Here is a 24,228-nt window from a genome sequence, read left to right as displayed (position 1 = left end):
TTGCTTGGTGGTTTTGGATCCAATATTTTTTGCTCTTTTCCTGATGCCTCACTGTGACCTGGCTGAAGGCTGAATCAGTCTGTTGGTGACTGGCTACTGAGGGCTACAACCTTCTGTCATATTTTGATTTTGGAGGATCCTGGTTTCCTGCCCAAAGCATCGGATGCTGGGCTAAAGTCATTAATTCTAGAGAGCACCTGATGCAAACAGTCATCAGAATTTGGAGGGAGGGGGAGAGTGTGTGTAGTGCAGAAGCTGAGCTCTGAGGTTTTGGAAAATAGGACAACTGGAGCTCTTTGAATTGCTGGGGGAACTGCTCCCAGATAGACATGGGGGGTCTGTGTGCACACTCTGCACTCAGCTGTTGCCATCCCCCTCCATGTGCCAAGTGGTGCTGCTGGGGAAGCCTTCCGGAGTCTCCCTGGGGAAGGGCCTGGTGCTGTTGCCCTCACCAGTGAGGCAACTCCCCTTCTCCTCCTTAAATTGAGTTTCAGACCTCCTGAGCATGGGCATCTGTTCAGAGGCCACTGAATTATGCAGAAGGGTTTTTTCCTTTATACTGGTGGCTTTATTTTCCCACACATTTTCCCGTGCTGATAGTTCTGTTTTCCCAGCATGTCTGACTTGTGCCTTCTCAGTACCTCTGCAGGAACAAGAGTAGAAGCTAAACACATGCTCAATTTGCTTCACTTACAAACTGCTTAAAACTCTTAGATAATTAATGTCTGATAGATCGTTTTTTCTCATCTGCTCAAGCTAAATTAGGCCAACACCAGCCAGAGGTGGTTGGTGAGCTATTCTTCCAGTCCTGGGAAAATCCGTGGTTGGCAGAATATTCAACAACAACCATCGCCAAATCCTGTGCTTCAGAAGGAGGCCATTTCTCAGGTGAGGAAGAGAAAGGAGAGCTTATTGTGATGAATGGTCCTTCAGAGCACTAACTTGGGCTTCTGACAGTGTAATTCTGAATAATGGTGTTGGTTCCTTCTGATTCTCATCTCATTCTTGTGCTTGGCAGCAGTAAGTGCATTCCCCTGGTTTATGATTTCCTTTTTACATCTGTTTGCCTTTAAACTCATCATTCAAGATGATCATTGCAATCCAGCAGTTTGTCTTCAGTCCCCCATCTTTTTCAAATGCTCGTCATGAATACTAAAAAATGAATGCTGTTCAGAGTTCTGGATTTTTTTCCCAACTGAACTACAGGTAAATCTCAGATTTTTAACATGTTAGAGATCTCTTTAAAATCTTATCTATAACTGACATAATTATCTGCTCAGACAAGTTGTGGCAAAAGACCAACCCCCAAGAAGAATCTCAGGCATTACGCTCTTATTTTTAAGTTGAATCATGGAATGGTCCCCAAATCCTCACCATTTCATTTATTAGGTATTTCTAAAAAATAAAAAGCAGAGCTGCTGTATATTCAGAGGAGTAGAATTTAAGCCCTTGTTTTTATTTAAGCCTCAGTAACCATCAGCTCCTTAGTAACTAGGGCTGTGTCTGCTAAGAACAATCTGTCACCTGTCACTGGGCTTTTAAGTGACTGACTTGACATCCAGAGCTAAGACAGATAATTGACAAAATCATGCAGACTTCAGCTGAAGAAAGTGCTAATTTATTTTTTTTAATATTATCCACAAAAGTGCTGTTTTTTCAGTTAATTTCACATTCTTAGACAATTTCAATCTGTAGTTACAAAGAATGGCATGTGGATTGATTGTAGCTTATTTGTGAAGCTCAGTCAGATACAAGTAGTCCAGAGTCTGCAGATTTATATAAGTGTTGGTTAAATGTATTTTTTTCATAATTAAACCAGCTAAGTTCCTGAAAAGTTTCCAGAATCCCTTTTAACACACATTCACTGATATTTTAGCAAAACACTAACCTCCCAAAGCCTTAAAGCTTACCGATAATTTCAAATTTATTAACTTTGTTAGTATAATTTCTGGGGAAGAAAACAAGTTGTAGAGGAACTTGAAAATGGCTCTGTAGGCAACAGCCACAGATGGAAAATTTGATAAAGGTTAGAGTGGTCAGAGGTGAAGCTGGTGGCTTCTGCCCTGGTGAGTTTTTAAGAAACCTTGTCAGCAAGGAAACTTCCTCCTGCTCCTGCATGATTAACACCTTTCTGTCTCTGCCCTAGTTACTGACCAAGGAAATTCCATCTGGGAGAAAATTCTGCTAGTTCCTGGAAGGGAAGTTCTCACATACATACTGCCCTCAGAGTGAGAAACCAAACACATCAGTCAGTTAAAAAACAAAACAAAATGAAACAAACCTGAAGTGTTTTATCACTGATCAGGATATATAGATTTGGTATAAGTCATTTGCTGGACTCACCTGCAGCAGTTCTGGGTGTGCATTTGCCAGCCCTGGTTTCTTCTCCCATGCTGAGGATGCTCGAGTGTCAGTGCTCTGGGACATCAGCAGCACTGGGGAGCTGAGGGAATGCCTTGGTTTGTGAGACAAAGCTACAGAGGAAATGTGCAGTGACGCTATCAGAAGGCCCCTCTGTTGTGGTCTGAGATAGAGTTCAGTTATCACTGTGTGATCAAATTGCATCTGTCAGATTCTCAGATCTTCCCTTTGCACAGGGCTGTTGGGTGATTTTCCCATGCTTTGTGTGCAGCTATGGGAAAGGGACACTGGGAACCAACTTAGAAACTTACAGTCTCCACTCCTGTCACAACTGTGGGTCAAGCAAATTCTAGACTAGTTTGAAAGTTGGTGTGTTTGGCTGAAAAATAAAGGACCAGTTGAACAATCTGGGAGTCAGATGTGAGCATTTATTCCCTGATCTGAGAGTTTGCCTGTCTTAGGGACAGCCTGAGGCTTTGAGGGCAGAGGGAGGTATGGACTGGCATCCCTGAGCTGGCAGGGTTGCTCTCTGCTAGGATGTCCCCCAGGGTACTGAGCTGAACTGACTGTGTGCTGCTGTTCTCCACCTTTTATCATGCTGCTGTCCAAGGCTGTTTTGGTTCGAACAGAAAAGGAGTTAAACCTGACAACACAACTCTCTAAATTACATTGTAAGACAGAATAAAGATTTGGAAAACAAAGCTATCCTTTACTCACTGGGTTCTTACAAGGCAGACAGTCTTTCCTCTATGGTTTTCTTGAGTCCCTCTCTTCTATCCAGGCTCTTCCCTTGCCTTCTGAGCATCACCTTATCTTCTGACCCAGCTTCCTCCTTAGTCTTAGCTGGATATGAAACATGGCTCTTCTGGTTGTTTTGTGGGACCTATGGGACCCATCTCCCGACTCTCTTCTGGCCCCAAGCACTTAGACAACACCCTGGTTCTATGCTTTTCCTAGAAGCTCCTTAGTGCTGAGCCATGGCTGGACCAGCTGGAGCACAAAGCCAAGCACTTTGCAAACTCATCAGGAAAACTACTGAGCTGTTCTCTCAGGGAACGCTGCCCACGTGGGTGAGAGGTGTTCAGAGGAGGTGGAGTGCTTTGAGATAAATCGCTCACCCAGGAAGAAAGGCAGTAGGCTGGAAAGCTGATTCCCTCACATCAGTGTCTACCCTCTCTGGCAAGGCTCCAAGGAACATCTGAGCCTTTTCTGACACGAGCTGGGAGGAAGGTTCTGAAGCAAATGTGGGAAAGGCTACATGATGGCAAGTTTACTCAATCCTGAAAACTCCGTCCATGCCAAACAAGCTCCTTTCAGGTATGAGTGTTTTGTTACTCCCATGACAGATTTAAATCAGCTGGAAAAGCACCTTATATACTAAATCAAGAGGTACTCAATGCTGGTGTGTAGGTAACTGAATCATGCCCTGCCTGTCCAGCAGCTTGAGTCCAAAGAACCCAAGCAGAGGTCCCCTTTCTGGTTATATGTAATCACTGCCTTATATATATCACACAATGCATTATTCTTTTCCTGTCCTCTTCTATGGAGTCACCATTATGTTCTTTTAAACACTTTATTGATCAGCTAAACTTACATGTAAAAGTAGGTCTTTGACAAATCATGTGTCTGTTCATGCTGTGTATCTTCAATGCTGCAATTACAAGCATTTGTGAGCTACACACTTTTTCCATGAAACACCAGATCTGCCTTCTGTGGGGCTTTGTTCCTCCTTTGATGGACTATAGATCATCAAGTTCTGCTTCTAAATTAAGAGGTATCTGATTGCATATTAGTTGTACTGTAAAGTTCTTTATAACTTCAGTAATTAGTGTTTATACTCCCCAGACCTGTGTGGAAGTACTTTAACATTGCATAAGGAGATGAAACACTCCACAACAGAGTATGCATTGCTCCCAGGATTTCTAGTTTTTTGTCCTCAAGTTTTGTAGAGTCTTGCTGAGTCTCTCCAGAACTGGGCCCATGGGTAACCTGGTGTAGTCATTTTGAGTGGATTTTGCAGAGATACAGAAAAATATTCACAGGAAGATAGCAGGATCATATAGCTGTCATTGCATCAAGGAAGTTTTCGACTACAAACACTTGTTTATTAGTGCTATGATCAACTGTCATTTGCAGGACTTGGGGAAAAAAGTTTGATGAGTGATTTGGCTGCCTTCAGCATTTTTGGGTTATTGACAATATTTTTGTAAAATGTTGGATCAGCTTCTAGAAACATCAAAATTCATGCTAGAAATGAATTCCATCCTGCTGGCATCTCTTTCCAGATGTTCTTCATGATTTGCCTGATTATTATCCAAGGCTGAAGGTATTACCTGCAGGTGCAAGCACCGCATTAAGCTGAACAGGCACAGGGCTCTAGATGTCTGTCCTGCCTCCTTCCATGGGAGATGTGAGTCACTGCTGTGGTGGGCACAGCTGGTCTCCACACCACTGGTCCTGATCATCGACCACAGGCCTCCACCACACTGCCCAACCAGGGCTGTGGAGTTTCTCTTGTTGAGTTAAACACCTCTTTATACTTTCATGGACTCCTTCCAAATGAAACTCAATTGAGTAATTAATAATATGGAGGGAGACTTAAGCTTTTTAAATTCTGCATGCTTTTGTGCCAATTATTCCATCCAAGACTGGCTCGCTTTGTTGCTACAGAGCTTCTCAGCGAGGCATGACCTTGGTTTATTAAATAATACATGTATTTTTGAGAGCAACTTATGTAAGAGTAGGCCTATCCAACAAGACTGATGTTTGACCACTCGGTGTACAAAAGCAAACACTGAATAAAGAGTCCCCTGCTCAGTACCTGGGTGAGAGGGACAGGCAGCATCACAGCGCCTGCACTTATCTCTAAGCCACCTTTGCTGACTTCACCATTTCCACTCAAGGTGCTGCAGCACAGTCTCCTTGCAGCCTCTTGGGTATCTCACCACATGCTCAACACCTTGCTGGTGCATCTGCTGGCTTGATGCTGGCCTGGACTTTGCAGGGCAAACAATAAATTTCTGCCCCCAGAGATGGCAACAGCACTGCCTCTTGTGCTGGTGTGAGCTGTACTCACCAGTAAGGAGCTAATGGGATCTGAAGTCTCTGCTCCTTCCTTCTCAGCCTTCTCCATCTCCTCCTCCTCCCCTTCTCCCCTGGCTGGGATTTGGGGCTGCACGGGCTGCCAGTGGCACAGGCAGGTGGTGCAGGCTGTCTTGGGGTACCTGCAACTTCTCTGAAATGTCTTTCACACCACACACAGGGCAATATAGTGATGAGTCTCTGTGCTCCCGTTAAGCAAAGCAAATCTGTTAGCTTCAAATCTCGGAAGTAATTTTCATAACATCATTTCTGCAGCAGCCAGTTTCCATGGAAACCAAGAAATGACTGGCAGCATGCATAGGAAAGAAGACAGGTGACCTGATTGTCCTTCCCTGGCCCCTGTGGATGGGCTTCCCTCAGTCTGCACATGCACATCCTTTGCTCATTGCTGTGAGATGGACAAGCCCAGACTCAAAGGCTTCAGCTCATTCCACTGGCAGCAGCCTGAGTGCAGTGCCTCTCCTGGCTGCTGTACATCCTCCTCATCCCATCTCATCCTGCCTGTCAGGACAGCTTGTCCTGCACTCAGGAGAGGGCAGTGGGAGGAAGGGTCTGTAGATATTTTCACCCCGTGTGACCCCTGTATCAGCCTTAGCAGTGATGGAAGGACTTGTGGTTAGCTTTGAATGTGCTTGTGTTCCTTTCTTTTTGACCCCCCCCAACCCACTTATTTCACATACTTTGTTTACTTCCTTATTCCACTGCTGCTGGAATACTCCTATAGGTCAACTTGTTGAAGGTGTATATTTACAATAAAGCCCTATATGCAATGCATTAGATTTACAAATATTCTTAGAATTCTTCCTAACTATTACCAGAAATATCAGCTCTCCAGGTGAAGGCTCTGTTCCCTGTGGTGTTCCTTAAGAAGCCACAAATCCATGTCACAGTCTTCAAGAACCGTTTTGTCTGTGTGTTTGGGCAGAGAGAGAGGACTTGTCTGACCCAGGCTCAGCTGCCACTTTTGGTTGCATTTCTTTGAACTGAATTCTCAGTTAAGCTCCCCAGATGATAAGGAAGAAGTATGGATCAGCTCATGACACAGTCAGGGAAGAGTGTCATGACCAATAAGATTACGTGATCCAAGCAGATCTTCAGAGACCATTTAGGGAGCTGAACATCTACAGGGGACAGACTGAGGGAGAAAAAGTTGACTCAAGAGCTGACTGCTCTGGAAGTGCTGTACATATAGGTCATGCCACAGGCCAAGACTAGGAAGATGTATAGTCAAGCTCTGAACAGATTCCATTTTCTACTCAGTTTAATTCTGCAGTATTAGTTTATTATCAATAAGTAATGATGTCAGTTTATTTAGTACAAAAGCCCTTTTTTCTTTCCCATTTGGAGACAGCAATCTTAGCACCAATCAATACACCTTTGAAGCTCAGTGCCAGCTGAAGAGGAGCTAGAGGCCGCCTGTCTGTCTGAAGGATGCATTGCAGGTTCCCACACCATGCTCATCCCTACTCTCCAAAAGCATGGGCTGAGCGTGGCATCCCTGGGTGCAGTCACAGGGTGGGATTTCACTGCGGGAGCCTTTGTGCAGGAGTCACGGGCAGAGACAGCGCTCTGGGCCATGGAGTCTGTCCTTCCTTTGAACCTCTTAAAATGCACAGCAGCCACGAGGCTGCTGGAAGGGCAAAGCAGCTCAAAGAAAGCAATTCAAGAGATGAGAGCATCCATGAAAAGTGGGCATTCCCTGAGGTCTCTGCCCTCGACTCCAGAGTGCTGGAAGGAAGAGCGAGCCCAGACAGCCTCCACAGTGCTTTTACTAAACTTTATAAGTGTCTCTGACATAAAATATAATTGACCTTTACAGTTCCATTTGAGCCAGCTACACTGCCATCAGCTCTTGCTATAGTTCTCACTACTCAGTTCATGTTTGCTTAATGGCATGTGAATTAATTTGTTGGAAGCTGACACTTCACTGCAGGATTCGTTAGTGACACTAACACAGGGCTGGTGTATGAAATTTTAAGATTCAGAGCATCTTTTTGTGGTAAAAAAACCCAAACCAAAACAAAGGAGGCAAATGCCAATGCTTTTGGAAATCTTCACTTTTAGGATGCTATGTGTATGACTGAGTAATGAATGAGCTGAAGTACAGAAGAAAAATAAACCAAATTCCAGCTATTTAAAGGCTCAGCAATTCCTTCCAGGCAAAAAACAAGCAGCTATTGTGTGCTGGCACTGGGAGGGCTGGGGGAAGGCAGCGTTTCCCACAGGCAAATTAGGAATGGGAAAACCAGGACAAAACCCTCAAGCCTCTGCAGCCTGAGTAGGGAACACAAGACATTTTCTGTTCAACATGATTTGTGTTGTCATTAGGTGAGTTTAATAGGGCTTTATATTTATTCTGGGAGGAAGGCCCTGGCTCTGCTTGAGCTGACAGCAATGACCATTCCGACTTGGGAAACATGAGGGAGCATTTGCCACGTCACTCAGGCTCTCTCTGGGAACAGAGGGTCTCCTCCACCCCCATCCCTTCCTGGTGAGGGAGTTTGGACACGTTTCACTGGAGCCTGATAAAAACCTGTCTGTGCCCTGTTTGGCCAGGGGGTGTCTGATTCACATCACCTGTCTCACCATAAAGGAGGACCCCCTATTGACCATCAGCCACACTGGGATCACAGCAGAACCCCACAAGGGGTGCATTTGAAAACCCTGCACTTCTACCCCACAGCTGTCTGGGGCAGCAGACAGGGCTGGCATTGTGGATGTGGGAAAGGCTTCTCTCATCCACGATGGCTTGTACCCCTTCCTAACTCTCCTCCCAAGCTGTCCTGAGCCCCAGCAGGAACAGCTCAGAACACAGTCCTGGCTTCCTGAAGTTCTGTATCTGGATTCCTTGTTTCAGGCCATGTAAAGGTGAAATGGAATAATTGAGAGGTAAATACAGCTCCCTAAAAAGAAATCATGAGTTAAAGCCCATGAAAAACAGCTCCTACAGGGCACACATGAAGCCCCCTCCTTCACCTTCACTTCATTTAGGAGACACTAGCAGTGATTTCTCTCTTTTCACACAAACACATTGTCTAGAAGCAGCACAGCAGATAACCAGCAGGTGCAGCAGGCTTGCTGCTTTGAGGATTCCAGGATCGACAACTTTCTAAAGACTAGAACTGCTGACCACCCATCTTAAACCTGCAGGAGTGGTGTTCCCTTAGTTCTGTGTGTCCCAGGCTGCTGCTCAGAGATGGATGGGGTGGAGAGCAATGTCCCTCTCTACAGAGACCCAGAGACAGATGTAGCCTCTGTCATGCCCAAAGCAAGCTAAAACTCTGCCAATGAAGAATGTTGCATTTCATTATGGCTAGATCCTGGTTTAGTTTGCAATATGCTAATTTTAATGGACCAGATCATGTGAAAAATATGGGATCCCTACTCTAGCCCAGCACGAATGAGAGCTGCCAGTGGAACACAGCTGTTTTTCCAAACAACTGCCATGGCTTCCCTGATGAGTTGTTACATTGTAAGTTTGATTTTTTTTATTATCTGATTTAGATGAAACCACAGGATTTCAGAGAATGTCAGGAACTGTCCAACAGCCATTTCCATTGCACTGTATGAAGCACTAAGAAAGAACAGATTTATTCTGGGGGGTGCTATAGCCATAAAAAACCTCTGCCTGTTGCGAAGCTGTTCCAATGACAAATCTGTCATATACTTCTGCATGGCTGAAGAAACTTTTAGAAAATAAAATTTCATTTGGAACATTTATCTTTTCTTCAAGAGCAGCTCCATTAAACGCAGCCACTCACCCACCAGCAAACAATGCAGCAGGTACTTTTTTGCATTGATCACCTTCCTAGAAGCTGATAGGCACTCCTGGCCATTGATGCCAAAAGTGACTTCATCTGGAACTCACATTAGTTTTAACTGATTAACTATTGTCAAGTTTCCTTTCAATAGGTTACAAGTTGCTCAAACTCTTTTGGCAGGTTTGCTGGTGATTAGGGAAACACAGAAAAGGGAACACATCCGTGTCTGGGCAGCTTTTCCAACAGGTCATGCCTTAGCCAACGTTCATTAGCACGGACATGTCCTGCTCAGCATGCACAACATGGCAAAACACATCCCCTTCCCAGCTGTGGGGAGAGATGGGTAGGGACAGCACCAGCTCAGACAGCCAATTCCCATTTAGGATAGCACTCCCATTTTTATCAGTGCCCTCAGCTTGCAGAGGAATCTCTCTGCTGTTAAAACACACACACTCATCTGCACTTTGCAAATTCTGGCGCCAACACCTTTCAGTGCTGGCAAAGCATGTCCTCAAGGGCTGCTGCCAACTGTGTGCCACAGCTTGGGATGTTTGGGGAAGATGCTTCACACAAACCAAACTGCAGCATCTGATGCTCATGTCAGCCTAACAGCCTAAAGCTTAACCACAGCAAACCCTTGGACAGTCTCACTGACCTTCAAAACCATAGTTCAAAACCAAACATCAGCTTGGGTGGCACTGCCAAAACAAGCTGCAGGTACAGGAGGAGTAACACACAGAGCCAACTTTTTTTTTACAAAAGTATTTTTAATAAACTGATGGATTTAAGTTTAAGATGCTAGACAACTTGTTGCCATGTACAGGTAACAAAAGTCAAAATTCTTTGAATTTTATACAAATACTATGTAGTAAACTTGAATACAAGTTTACAAAAAATGCATCAGTGGATATTCAGCTTGTAACCAACTTCCAACAGTGAAAATTATCATCTATCAATAGTGATCAGAATTGCATTGCAAATTTTAGAAGTAATGCAACTATTTTTTTTTTTTAACCAAGCCACTCTGAAGTTACTGGTGCACACTGACAGTACATTGGATTTTTTTGGCTTGCTGAACAGAAAATGGCATTTAAATAAAATGACCGAGTTAAACAATGTAATACATATCAAAAGTACTATCTCACAGAAAATTAAACAAGAAATGAGAAAGTAAACAGAGCAGAACCCTGAAGTGGTGATATTTTTCTACCCGTTTTGATGGAAAAGACTCCACAGGTGTCCAGCTTTCTCACAGCATTTTGAAGTGTTCTAGTCCTAGCACAGTGTGGTCATTAGTAGACTAAAGTAATCCCTGCTTGGCAGTAATGCTGGTGAAAGTAACTTGCTCTATTGCTAACAAATCGGAGTAACCACTGGCAGGGTGACTTCTTGCAGGCATCCAGCAGAGGCTGAGCTGACAGCACACAATTGAAGTTACAGTACTGCTCGCTTTGATACAATACCCAACAACCTTCAGGGTTCAGGTGTCAGTTTCCTCACAGGATTTACAAACGGATGGTTTCGAAACAAACAAAAAAGTCCTTATGGAGCGTAAGACAGTATTTTCACCTGTACAGCTACCAATAAAATGAATGTTTTTGTTACAAACTTTCCAGTCTGCTTTATAAAAAATAGTCTTAGTTTTACTTCTAAATAAAAACTGTGCTGTGATCTGTCACGTTCTTGCATTGTACATGCTGTAATTGTGTGTGTTAATGAAGGTGTAGAGATTTGTGACCTAGCACTCTGGATGTATCAGAAGCCTAAAAAGCTGATTTTGGTACATAAAAGGTAGCAATGAAAATTCATTCTATTTATTTTTCCTAAACTCTAGGAAAAGCTACAGTACTTTGCTAGATCAGTGGCCTCAACCCTGAGCTGAAATAAAGGACCTGCCCTGGCCAAGAGACTTAGTCACATTACTACCACAGCTGCACAGCAGAGACAAAATGACCTGTCTGCAGCCTGTTGTCTGAGCTGTGAGTAGTGCCAGATTCAGTTCTGTAATGCTTGAGAGTTGACTGGAGACCACCATATTCATTTTCACTACAGGGAAAAGAAGGAAAGGAGAACTCAAATTCAGAGTGGAAAGCACTCAACAAGGAGGGTCAGTATATCCAACTTCTGGAGATCAAACAGAGAATGAAGTTAGTGACAGACTCACCAGTCCTAAGCATTTCCCACTTGCTAGAAGAGATTATTAAAACACGTACCAAAATACAGTTATGGAGACTTTTACTACTATCTCACTCTTTCCAGAAAGAGTCTCACTTGATTTCCCCCCCTAGAACTGAGCACATCTCTCTCTGTACTACACTGCATCACAGAAGGTGAGTGAAAACCTAAAGTCTGTCGGATGAAGAATTCCATTCAGGTGGCAGCAGAAAAACTTCCACTTGTTTCTAACGTAAGTTGGAGCTGGCAACCGCAAGAATTCTTACTATGATACAGCTACTGCACCTTCCCGTAGGGTTCAGTGGCACCACTACTCATGGCCAGGAGCATTCACAACATGAAGCTTTTTGCCTCCCAAGAGGACTTGTTTTTGCTTTTAAACAGCAGAAACTGCAGAGTCAGTATTTCATTCAACAGAAAAACTAAACCCAGCAAAAGACTGTAAATAAAACTCGTAGGAATAATTTGTATTTCTAGTAATGCACACTTCTTTGTGAGCTGATCAGTTTAGGGATGGTATGTTTTTTGTCAGTTTAAGGCAGCAAGTCTTAAAAAATACTCAAGCTCACCTCCCTCATGTTTGTGCTACTGTAGCCTTATGTGCACAATAGAACCTCACTAATTTACACTAATGATTGGAAGAACAATTAATTCTCTTGGTAAATTAACAAGAATAAGGCATTCCATTATATATTCTGATCACTAATTATAATTTACCTCTAATTATAATCTACCAGCAAACATACTTCTGTGTTTTAGAAAATAATATCTCTTACCTTCAGATATAATTATGTGTGCAGATTAGTGGATTCTGCTGTGTAAACACGCAGGTGCATAAGCAATTTTCAGGTTCTTCTTCATTACATCTGATAAGAAAGTTAATGCCACAGATAGAGACTGGGGGAAAATAAATTAGGATTTTTCTATCATTTGTGCGGATATGCACAACTGGGCAGTAATTTATAGCTCAAAAAAAGAAGGACACAAATGTTTACAAACTCAAATGAAGGAAAATCAGCAGCAGGAAGCAAAGGCCATTTCCCAACCATAAATGGCTTGTTTTAAACAACTCCAAACTATATGAAGCAAACAAACAAAGGAATACAAGTACTAACTTATATATACAAGTCTGAAATCAAGTAAAGCAAAGAAGTGAAAGATTTGTTGATGCTTCTATCAGATGATATTCACATGTGTAAGTCCTGAAGTAAACTGCAAGTAAAGACACAAGACAGGATGAAAACTACATGACTGAATTGCAAAAAAAAAAAAAAATGGACTGATGTGCATTGCAACGAGATAGAAATTTCCCTTCATATGTGCAAAAATCCAGTTTCATTAATGTAGAGGTCATACTTGTAGGAACAGATTTTAGACCAAACCAGTCTCCCTACATCCTGGAATCTACCTATTTACATCAGCCACTTTAAGTGCACAGTACCCTGTTCACATATATAGTATTCTGCAGTTTCTGGCATTCCTCAATTTAATCTTCTCCTGCCTTATATCTTGAAAACAAAGGGGAAAGTTCATCCAGGGCATCATACCACTGCTTTTGATTTGTACCAACAGTTAAATCAAACTCAAATTCTTTCTTCTTCCATGGTAGCAGGAGTCCTTACAGGACTTGTAAACAGCAGTACACAATACTGTAAACAAATAATTTAAGTTCTGCTTTATGCAAGATGTTAAGTTAACTCAGGTCTACCAAACAGGTGAAAATGAAAAGGGCGGCTTCACACAAAATCATTCCCTTTTCTCCCAGCAATTCCTTTCACTATGTAATTAATCCTGAGCTGAAACAGGGGTTGATGAGAGCTTTTTTTTTTTTTTTTTTTTTGCATATAAAAACAATGTTCTAGAGTTGGCTCTCATGTTCTGTCAGGAAGTCAATTGCTGAAGAGATCAAACTGAAGTATTTCAAACCATTTGCTACTTTGGAGGAGGACTTATAATTTGGTGTGGCGTCCAGTTCTAGACCCAGAGGCCGAGCTTGCCAAGGAAGCTGATGCTGCTGCATCCTCAGCTTCCTCCAGCTCATCGTGTAGCTCCTGGCTAACACTGGACTGGAGGGCTGCAGGAGTCAGCCACTCCTTTGGTAGGCAGCTCTGCAGGAAGGGTATACAAGAGCTGAAGTAGGCAAGGCGATTCACCCATCGTGGAATCTCTTTTCCACAGAGAATCTATGGGGGAAGGAAAAAGAAAGGGTTAATTTGTTTTCTGGATTCAGCAGCAACAAAACTGCAGTACTGTAAATAAAAAGCAAAAGCTGTAGCAGTCTTACAGTTTACACATCATAAATGCCAGTCAAGAAGCATCCAAGTTTAGCTGCCCTAGGACAACTTTCTCTATCGGTAAAGGCAGCATTCCAAGTCCCATAAAGACACCTATATTCCACTGTGAAAGTTGGACACATGGTTGGTTCTATGATTTTCTTAGAAACCCTGAAAAGCCTAACCATCACTTTTTTTGAATAACTTCTATAAAAGGCACAGAAATTAGTTAAGCTATGGTTTCTATTCAGTGTTAATTCCTCAGAAACAGAAATTGCAGGAGAAACCCCACTATTACAAAAAAGCACCCTGAAATCAAGTGTCAATCCCACAGTTGTATGGAGTTACACACACAGCTGAGGCTCTTTACTGTGGTGGCCCTTGAAGACTTCCACAAGACATCACTATCCTAACAACACAGGCCAAGCACACACTGGTTCACTGTAACAACAGAACCTATACAATGCACAGCTGGGTTCAACTCCTCAAAAATTTATAAAGTTGCATTAAGTACTTATTTTTACTGCATGTCAGTCATTAAATAATTTTGTTGTCCCTATTAAAGGAGTGAGCTATTTTACTTAACTACCTCCATGTTCACTTCTGGTATTACAGTGCAAATCTGGAGAACATGAGCATTACTCTGCTGTAACTGGGCAGCATTTAACTTGCAATTATGCCCACTTTTATAGTCAATTTGAACACTAAATAGGACAAGACCTAAACCAGAAACAACATGACCATGCAGCTGAAGAGTATGGCAAACCCCTGGCCTTATAGGCCAGATTTCACACCAACTGCAGCTTTGTCAGTGTCTCACCCTACTTATTTGTACCAGCATTGCACATGAACCATCATCTCAATAAAATTTTCCACTACCACTGGAAGATCAGTGTACATAAAACACAGGCTATACAGTAATGATGCACTAACTATTTTGGAAAAAAAACCTAATTAAAATATATGAAAGTTCATATGGGCAAAATAGCCATCCTTGTTTTGGAGTGTTTCAATGAAACATTAGAATCAATTCTGGCAAGCAGAGATTGTCAGCTATCAATGAAAAAAATCAAAGTTTCCATTCCCCTCTTTGTCCTGGGTTACTTGTTCCTGACCCTTTCCCTTGTGTGGATACACATGTGAATGATCAGGCATGCAATCATATTGGCAGACTGATCACATTACAATAAAGTCGAGGGGGAAAAAGCAAAGCCCATTCCACTCCTCAGTCAGACACTCTGCATCACCACTCAAGTATCTACATGACCAGGACACAGGTGCTGGCAGAGCAATAACTTGACAAAAGCCTCTCAAGCAGAAGATTAACATTATCTGGGTAACTTTAATGCCTTTGCTGTTCTTTAACACTATGTCATAACTTTGAAAATTATTTACAGTGTGATGGTTCTGTGGAGAAATACAAATAATCTGATAAAAATATAATGTAGTTCTATCTTCAGTAGCAACCCCTGAAACAACTAAAATTATTTTGAAATCTTGTTAATACTTTATTTATTAGGTATCTTTTTAGGAATGCACTCTGCTCTAACACAAGCTATTGTATGACAACAGTATTTAGCAGCAAAATCTGGTCCTTTGGACATAAGCACAAATACAACCTGAAAAATGATGACATTTGCCCAAGGCAACAGAGATAGCAAGTTGAAAATTAAACCAAACATTACAAAAAACTAGAAGGAGAGGATGCTCTATAGCCTCCTGTGAAGCACCTCTCTACAGACCTTTATGTTTGTTTACCTCAGATAAAGCTGAAGAAAAGTGATTGCAGTTTTTGTGCATTAGGTGATAAGCATTTCCTTTGAATTCCTTTCCAAGCTCTTCTACTATTTTTTCTATATCATCTTCCATGAAGTCAGTACTGCCTAGAACCACAGCTTCTCTAGAAGAGAAATAGAGAGTAGAAGGTGATCAGGCTCCCATGATACAGGCGACTACTGTTCATACATTGCTCAAGTCACTCCACTGTGGGTGGCAAGATCTTTCTGTTCTCCAAAAATAACACAGGTTCTTTTTATTCCATTTTATGGCACCACTTTCATCTTTATCATGAGAAATTATGCTTCCTTGCTGTTTACCCACCTTGAAAAAGTTACTGCATTGCTTATGCTGTATGAGTAATAAAAGTTAGCTGTAAGTTCACAAAATTTGTATGCATTTCATGAATTTAATGTTATGCTAAAGAAGTTCTTTGCTGTAGACACTTCATTGCCTCGTCACCTCTGTCCGTGTTTCATTTCTATGCAAACACATGAATTTCTCATCAAGTCAGAAATCCTGTACAATTTTACATCTATCCTCAAAACTAAATGCAACAACTTGTCTTTTTCATATGCTTTTCCCAAAGAGCAAGAAAATAGGTAAGCTTTCTTACTTAAATTTAAATGTTTCTCCTAGCTCAGAAGCATTTCCTGGTGAAATCTCAAATATTCCAGAAAAAGGGTATGGATGACCACCATAGGCAAATTCTGAAAGAGAAAGTTCAGATTTAACAAAACCAGCATCTGGTGACAGTACAAAACAGCAGAGCTCATTGACTGGAAGATGACTTCACAAGGATCTAAAGTTAGCAACCAGACATGTTATTTACATGGGGAGCAAATGAAATGAGCTGGAAATCAATAGCTTTGTCAGTTACTACTCAGCCTAAGTAAAAACTGACAGGAAATTTCCTACATCATTGTACAGGCTTAACTTGAATAACTCTGCAGTAAGTCCATATTGTTTTCATTGTATAAGTGAGCATTTACAAGTTAAACTGTACATCTTTATACATAGTTGTCTTTAGAATTCCACTTACATACATCTAAATTGGGGATTCACAGTACTGCATTCTCAGAGGCCTGATGGCACTTCTATTCAGTGTGCACTACAGTCCTCGGTATGGCAGTGAGTAGTGGCCTAAGAGGTTCTTTAAGTTTCTTGATTTGCAAGAGTTCAATTGTCACAAGTTCTTTACTGTAACAAGAAAGTAAACCAGTGCATGCATCTCAAGTCTGCACACAGCATCTGCTGCCTTAAGCACTCACACTCCATGAAAGTATCATGATGTGCTGTAGCTTCCGTCTGTGTCTGTAAGATAACAGAGCACGCCGCACCCAGAGTGTAATAAAAAGCTTTAAGCATGACTTCACACTTCCTTTCCTCAAAATTCCTAACACATCACCCAAGTCTAGCACTCAGTTTTGTGGGTAATCTTTTTTACAACAGGTCAATAAATAAAAGGTTTGATGTGCCTTGAAAAATGCAAGTCATTGTTCTAGCAGGGGCATGACCTGCTATATGAGAAAGCTGTTATAATCCCAACAGGAAGGGAGGCACATGTATTTGGCACAGCTCAAAAACTGGGTTTCAGGCACAGCACTATTAACAGTCAGGTCTTTCTGGGCCAGATTAGAACAAATCCAAAAAAAAAGTATTAACAATAAGCATTGTATTTTGTTAACTTGTTGCTCTGGTAACACTTGCAAAACCAGATCTAATGTGACCATTACTTAAGATAACATTGGTATTTGGAGTGCCTGCCCTGCCTTTTGCTCCTTCCCTTCACCTCCCAGCACATTCCAAAAAAAAAAAAAAAAACCCACTGCAGCAGATTTTCCTTCTTTAACTGGACTACTTTCAGCAACACCATCACCCTGCAGTGTCATTATACTTTGGGCAGAAACAGCTCAGATGTGAGCCCGTGCTATGGTGTGCACAGAAACACCTTCTGGCTGCAATGCAGGTTCAAAGTGGCCTGAACAGACCAGGAGGCTGTAGCAGCCCAGCACAACCTGTTCAGCAAAACTGAAAAGCATTGCTGTTATTTATCACAAGGGCATCTTTTATGAACAGCATGCATGGGATGCCTTTGAAAGAAACTGTCTCTAAAACAAACCAATTTACCAAAATGGAATAAACTTTTTCCTGAGCATCATGCACTTTTAGGTGCCTCTCTGCAACAGATTATTGTTCCTGTAGTTAAAAATTAACTCCTTGCACTAAGTGCTGACAGAAAACTGAGGAAAGGATTCAACCATGCTTACATAAAGCACACACTTGTTTTAAGTAGGTTTTTAAAAGTATTTTCAAACCTAAAATAAAGATTTTTATGCCTGGCTGAGTAAGTTGCACATTTCTTCATAGTTGCATAGCTTTACACAAAAGAATGCAAAATGGCTACCAGATTATTCATGTCCAAGGGGTTTTTCCAGAGGCAGAAAGGATGAGAAAAGAGATGAACAGGTTTCAGGAGCTAGGCTCCCCTCACTACCTGAAAAATGCTTTTAAAATAACAGTATTACTGAAACAAAAAGTAAGTTATGCTTTTCTTGTACATACCTCGGCCATACACCTCTATACCTGAATGAAACACTCCAATTCCAAGGGAAGAAGTATATTCATTCATCCAATACTAAAAAGAAAGAAGGAAAAAACAAAACAAAACTCTGGTTAGTTTGCAGTACAGATTTATCTTCTCAGAGCAGACTGTCCCCCACATCAAAAGCATTAAACCCTATTACAAAGTATGAAACCCTATCACAAAGTGGAAACTGCATAACCCATTTTACAGGAACAGAATGTCACTAAAATTCTCCAACTGTAGGCAGTGAATTAATTATATTAGGTTCTATTCCAGTGTTTTAGTGCTGTCAAGGTTTGTCAGCCAAGGAGTCTGTACCTGGGAGAAATCCAGATCAACCTTCTATTTGTCAACAAGCTGTAGGCTGTAAAGTTTGCCATTAGGTGGAATACATTCTAGAATCAGCTGCTGTAATTTTAAGGAGCACACTTTTCTTCAAAGTACATCAGAATGTAGGGCTGTGAGATACATACAGTGACTGTCATTAATAGCAATGACCACACTTGCTAAGAACAGATGAGCATAAGACATACTCAGAGATGGACTGAAATTACGCGATTATATTTTGTCTTTGAACACTCAGTTAGAGGTCACCATATGAGAGACAAAGCTCTCTCCAGGCTGCTGATGCATGGGGCTCCAAACATGAGGTTTAAGTCCTTTGCAGGTCTGACACTTGTTTCCAATATATCACTTGTATTGTAGCCAACAGAAAGTAGATGCGTTTCAAAAGGAATCAGAAGTGAAAAATTTTTAGGAAAGGGAAAAAATAGCACAGAAAGGAAACTTCCCTTGATGCTTTCTCTTTTCTTTTATGAAAGTGCAGCAGCAGCAAGTGTCTATCAGAAGCTAACTGCTACCCTCCAGACCTCAAAGATACAGAACTCTGGAAAAGGAAAACCACAAAGTACTCTCTCCCTGTCTAAATCACCACCCTCAGAGTATCAGTCTCCAGGCACGAAAAGATTTCAAGTGACACACAATTTGAGAAGGAACCTGAAATAAAGTCTTACAAAAAAAACCCCAATACCTCACTTGTGTCCTTAACACTGAAATTGGCTAGCAAAAAAAAAAAAAAAAAAACCTCAGGAAAACATTTTGTCAAGTACTCCAGTAACAGGATTTTTTCTTCCCAGAGTTTCTCTGTGAGCTTTTACAATGCAGACTTCAAAAAGTCAACTGGCAGGCAGGACACAGGCTGAGGTAGTACTCCCAGTAAATTAATACTGGTTTAGCAAGCAGGCAGAAAAAAAGAAATCATCTTCTTCACACAACCTGTTGACATAATCAGTGTTTTCTGATGCAAAGCCACTATGCAGCACAGCTGATGATAAAAACGTAGAAGGGTGCAGGTGTCACACTTGAAGAGGTGCTGGCTGGAGTCAGTGTGTAATTTACAGTGTCATCGCAAACACAGCGTGTAAGCTTTTTGTCTCCCAATAAAAATGATACACTAAACCTCAGGTTGACAAGCTATTAATAAAAATGAAAACAACTTAGATGGCAAAAAGAGCATGTCATGCCAATAGTTACAAACAGACAAGCCAGCTGTGGGAAATTTTGTCAATACAAATTAAGAGAAGGCAGATTTTGTGCTTTATATTTATTTAAAGCTCAATTGTAATCCATAGATAAATCCTGCTTAAGACTAAGCTTTACCATTTACTTTAATTTCTGGCTTTGTCAGTATAGTGCTATGTTAGCTAGTGGGGTATGGGTGACTACACTAAATCATCACCTTAGTCTATTTAAAGGGCTTAGCAGTTCTTTCCTTCCACCCCCCAGAAAAGAGCAGAGAGCAGGTCTGTATGAACAAACTACATCCAGAAATACACTGTGTTAATTTACTCTGTATAGAAAGACATAGAACAGGGAGAATACGAAGAGGGCAAGAAAGGAGAAGTATGCTAAGCCCACTCATCTCAGTGGGTTTGTGAGCATTAAAAAATGGGTTCTGCTCACAAGGTGAAATCAAAGTCCCCAGGAAAACAGAAGAACTACTGCAACATAAATGTGTTCCAGTTCTGAAGCCCTTCCTATCCCACAGTTTACCAGCTCACCATTTCAAAATAGTTTCAGGTTTATATTTATAGTCAAAACCGTAGGCACAGTCAACGTACAGTTTGTCATCACTGGAATAAAGTACATTTGCCTAATGGGAAGGTGTATCCAAATGAACCTAATCTAGAACTGAGCTGGACAGGGTCTCTGGTGCTCTAGTCTGTCCCTCTTCTGGGCACTTGTGGCCAGAAAACTCAGAGCCTGGCTACTGCATTCCAAACAACAGACATATCACGTACCCATTGAATCTGTTAATGCTAAGCAAGGTTATGGTTGCTCTCTGAAAACAGAACAAAACTTACACAAGATACCCCACATGCAGTGGGAACAGAATAAAGCCCAGTTGGTTATCAAACAGAAAAAATGAGGGGAAAAAAGTATTCATGGTACTCCCCACCCGCAACCCCACGAAACCAAACACAAAGCATAGGGAGAAGAAAATGAGTCACCAAGCCTTCCCACTGATCTGCACAGAAGCAGATGAACGGGATGGAAAGGTGATCCAACAAGGTATCCAGCACAGCCTGCTCCTATCCAAACCTGCATTCCTCCTTACTGGTGCACCTGAACACTCGGGGCTCACTACACTGCACAAAGTGAGCACTGGTGGCAAAGAAAACCAAAGTCAGCAGCTTTGGAAGAAGTGCCTGAAGCAAGCTGGCACTTTGCTTCATATTTCCAGTAAGAACAGAATAGGTTAATTGAAGATAAAAGAATTTCAATGAGGCAGAATTACTTTCCCCCTAGGAACAGTAATTATATCTAATTATTACTTAATCTGGATGAGCTATTGGAAGGTTGGTCCCATTTATTCATTGAACAAAATACCTTATCTCACTGAAGGAAGAAATGCAGGACAAATGCAACAAAGAGTGTTGAATTTGGCTGCAGCTGAAAAGATTATATATATCTTACAAAATAAGATTGCAAATTAAATTAGATCTGTATAGCTCACTGGTTCAGTAAACATGCCCAAACTGATCCCAAACACTACATCCTTGTTCCCATTACACAAACTAGATTCCCTTTAGTCTTGATATGGATTTTGCCATAGTAGTATGCTGCAATCCCATACCCTCAATATTTTGCAATATGTCAGTCTTGTAAAACAGGATTTCAGCTTTAATCTCTCATAAGGAAAATATTAGAGAAGTATTTTTCTATGTGCATAATAAAGTCATGTCACTACAATGAGAGAAAAACACTAATCCCAGTGCTTCAAAAATATCTTCAGAGCTTTCATTTACATTAATACTTTAGCTTGTTATCACCTTATTTGACAAGGGAAAAAGTAGGATACTACTTGGGCACAAAAAACCCAGACTCCTAAAAATAGCAGTTAGTTAAAATGAAGCTATAAAGTACTCCAGTCCTCAAAACACAATATATCAAAGCCTTCACCCTACCCTTTTAATGATCATAAAGGATGTTCAAAGGCATGAACTGTACCATGTAAATACACCCTTAAGCTTCTCTCCCTCCATAAAGTCACCACTGCTTGAAAGTTGTCTTTCTTCTACAACACACACATCCCCCTCACACTCTGGCTGTAATCAAAGACTTTTGTGTTTTCAAGCACTAAGGACGTTGGAAGGATTCGTCCTCCAAAAACAACCAACTCACTCCTGTAAGGAGTTCCAACAGTAGCAAGGTCACTTAGTATTCCCCTGCATATCTAAGCAGCTGCCTGGGAAACGAAGCCACAGTTTGTGTTCAGGTTAAAATAAAGCTGTTCATTATTACAGTAACATTGGTTCTGTCAACCAGGTGAACAACAATGGTCTCTTGCTCCAAAAGAGAAACAAAAAACCCCAAACCTAAACTACAAAATAATCTCAAACTCATTTCTAAGTGACATGGAATGTCGGAAGCAAAAAGCAAACCTGCTAATGTCTCAAATACACAGTTGGCATGGTTTGGTGAATAAACAGAACTTCAAAACTGCTATTACAGAAGACTCCTCCCTTCTCCCACCCACTCCTAGTGCTCCCAAATAAAGCAGTACCATTGATTTCAGCAGGCTGTTGTACAAGCAGTAAAAGCTGCTATGCAACATGAAAGTGAGGCTTTGGTTTCAAATGGACTGAGATGTGGTTTAGCACAGGAGTTTGATGAAGGATTTACACTGGTGGTATCTTTCAGACATCACACAAACCTGTGTTTTTCTCACTAGTTTGAAGGAAAACTGTTTCTCTAATGATCAAATAAAGTAGATATCGCTACAAAACAACAAACAGGCATGAAGCAGAAAATAAAAATATTCTCCTTAGTGGTTTCATCTTAATATTAGGTATAATCTGTGGTGATGGGCAGCTTCAATCATTAAAGTCACCCCTACATGTAATCAAACATCTGCAAATAAATGTGCTTGGCTGCTTCTTTTGGAGATCAAGTTCCTTCCACAGATGGTGGCTTCAGAGGGTATGTGAATTCTCAACGGAGGCAGAGCCCCAGTAATAACAACAGGACAACCAACAGTCCCTACCACGTCCTTAGGAAAAATATGACACTAGCTTTTAGGAGCACACCCTTCCTGTTGCTTTTTTCCCTCACCTCCCTCATGATGACTGCCAACCTTCCCAGGATGGCTGGAGTAAAACTGATCACAGCAATTCAGCTCTGGAGGAAAAAGAAAGGATGATGTGAACGAAAGAGTGAAGGTAGAGAAAGAGAAAAAGAAACAGCATGCTGAAGTCACACCCCACCAGAGCCACCATCACAGCGAGAAGGGAGTTTCTCAGAAGCCATGGCACTTCTTCCCAGGTAGGAAAGCCTATCCAAAATAAGCTAAGTAACACAACCACTGTCACCTGAAGCTATTTCTCCATCTTACTGCCCCTCTATCAGTAAGTAGACTCACAACTTGAGTTGTGACAACTCGACTACTGCCACTCGTCCTGATTTCCAGCGATTGAAACGCATTAAGGGATAATATTTTCTTATTACTGATCCAAACCTCCTGCTCCATCCAGGTACTTACACCTCATTTGTTACCATGGCATTTGAGCAGCTTCCAGCTGAACATAAGACAATACCACAGCTGCTGTAGGTGCCACAGAAAGATTATCCAGGAGGGAAGGAAGGTGAGCTCATAAAATTATTTTATTTCTACCAAGCCGCAGCCTTCACAAAACTATTCAAAAAAACATGGTCTAAAAAAAAAAAAATCTCCTTATTGCTAAAAAGCTCTTATTATCCTCGCAGAAACAGAGGTTATCCCGAACTACCATCCTGCTGGAAAACTGGACCCTTTTCTGGTTTTGTGAGCAGAAAGGCAGGGCCTCCCGCTGCTGAGTGTTGGGGCAGGAGCAGAGGAGCAGCACAGCCCAGGGACACTCAGGCAGGGAAAGAGGGAAAGTTTCCCCCGCGACAGGGAGCGGACCCACCTGTCACTGCAAGACCCGGCCCGGCAAACTTTAGTGGCAGGTCACAGAGGGGCTGTAGAAACCGCCAGACCTCCCAAATCACCGCCCTCGCCCCCGGTTCCCTCCCCTCCCCGGTTCGTTCTCTGTCCCGCTGTGCCGGCCCCGGCTGCAGCTCCCGCGGGGACGACCATGGGCAGGGCAGGGGAAGTTTCCCGTCCTGGCCCTGGCAGGGCAGGGCAGGGCGGGCCCGAGACCCCCGGGGGCCCGGGGCCGCGCCGGTGTCTCGCTCACCATGTCGTAGACGTTCAGGATCACCAGCTGGTTCGCCATCGCCGGCGGCCCGCGGGCGCCCCCCGCCCGCTCGGTGTCTCCCGCTGCAGCGGCGGCGGCGCCGCTCAGGCCGGCGGCGGGGCGGTGCGGAGCCCCGGGGGCCGCTTCCTCCTCGTCCTGCCTGCGGCTGCGGGGCGGCGGGGGGCGGCGGGCACCATGGAGCCGCCGCCGCGGAGGGACGGGGCCGCGCCCCCGGGAGACGCGCTGGGCCCGCGGCCGGCACCGGGAGCCGGGGGGCGGCGGGCAAGGGCCCCACCCCGGTGCCGGTGGCGGGCGGGGAGGAGCGGAGGGAGGAGGAGGGAAGGGAGAGGCGCCGGGCGGGCCGCGCCCTGCCTGGCGCCGGGCCGGGCCGCGGGACGGGCGGGCAGCCCCGCCGACGGGCGCAAAATGGAGCCGCTCCAGCCCGCCCCCAGCGCCCGAGCGGAGCGGCGCGGCCG

General features: G+C 42.8%; 1 protein-coding gene across 1 annotated transcript; it reads right to left on the bottom strand.

The window, feature by feature from the left end:
* Positions 1 to 9,969: 9,969 nt before the first annotated feature.
* DESI2 (desumoylating isopeptidase 2) lies at positions 9,970 to 23,834 on the bottom strand. Its single transcript, XM_083858316.1, has 5 exons — positions 23,753 to 23,834; positions 18,014 to 18,086; positions 16,065 to 16,158; positions 15,431 to 15,572; positions 9,970 to 13,582 (listed from the first exon to the last, which is right to left on the bottom strand). Exons 1-5 carry the CDS (start codon positions 23,789 to 23,791, stop codon positions 13,349 to 13,351), a joined length of 582 nt encoding a protein of 193 aa, XP_083714442.1. The 5' UTR covers positions 23,792 to 23,834; the 3' UTR covers positions 9,970 to 13,348.
* Positions 23,835 to 24,228: the final 394 nt, after the last annotated feature.

The sequence above is a fragment of the Zosterops lateralis genome, assembly GCF_965231275.1.
Source record: "Zosterops lateralis genome assembly, chromosome: 3".
Classification (NCBI taxonomy): Eukaryota; Metazoa; Chordata; class Aves; order Passeriformes; family Zosteropidae; genus Zosterops; species Zosterops lateralis.
The sequence above is the reverse complement of the archived record's forward strand: the minus strand, read 5'-3'. Positions and strand labels throughout refer to the sequence as shown.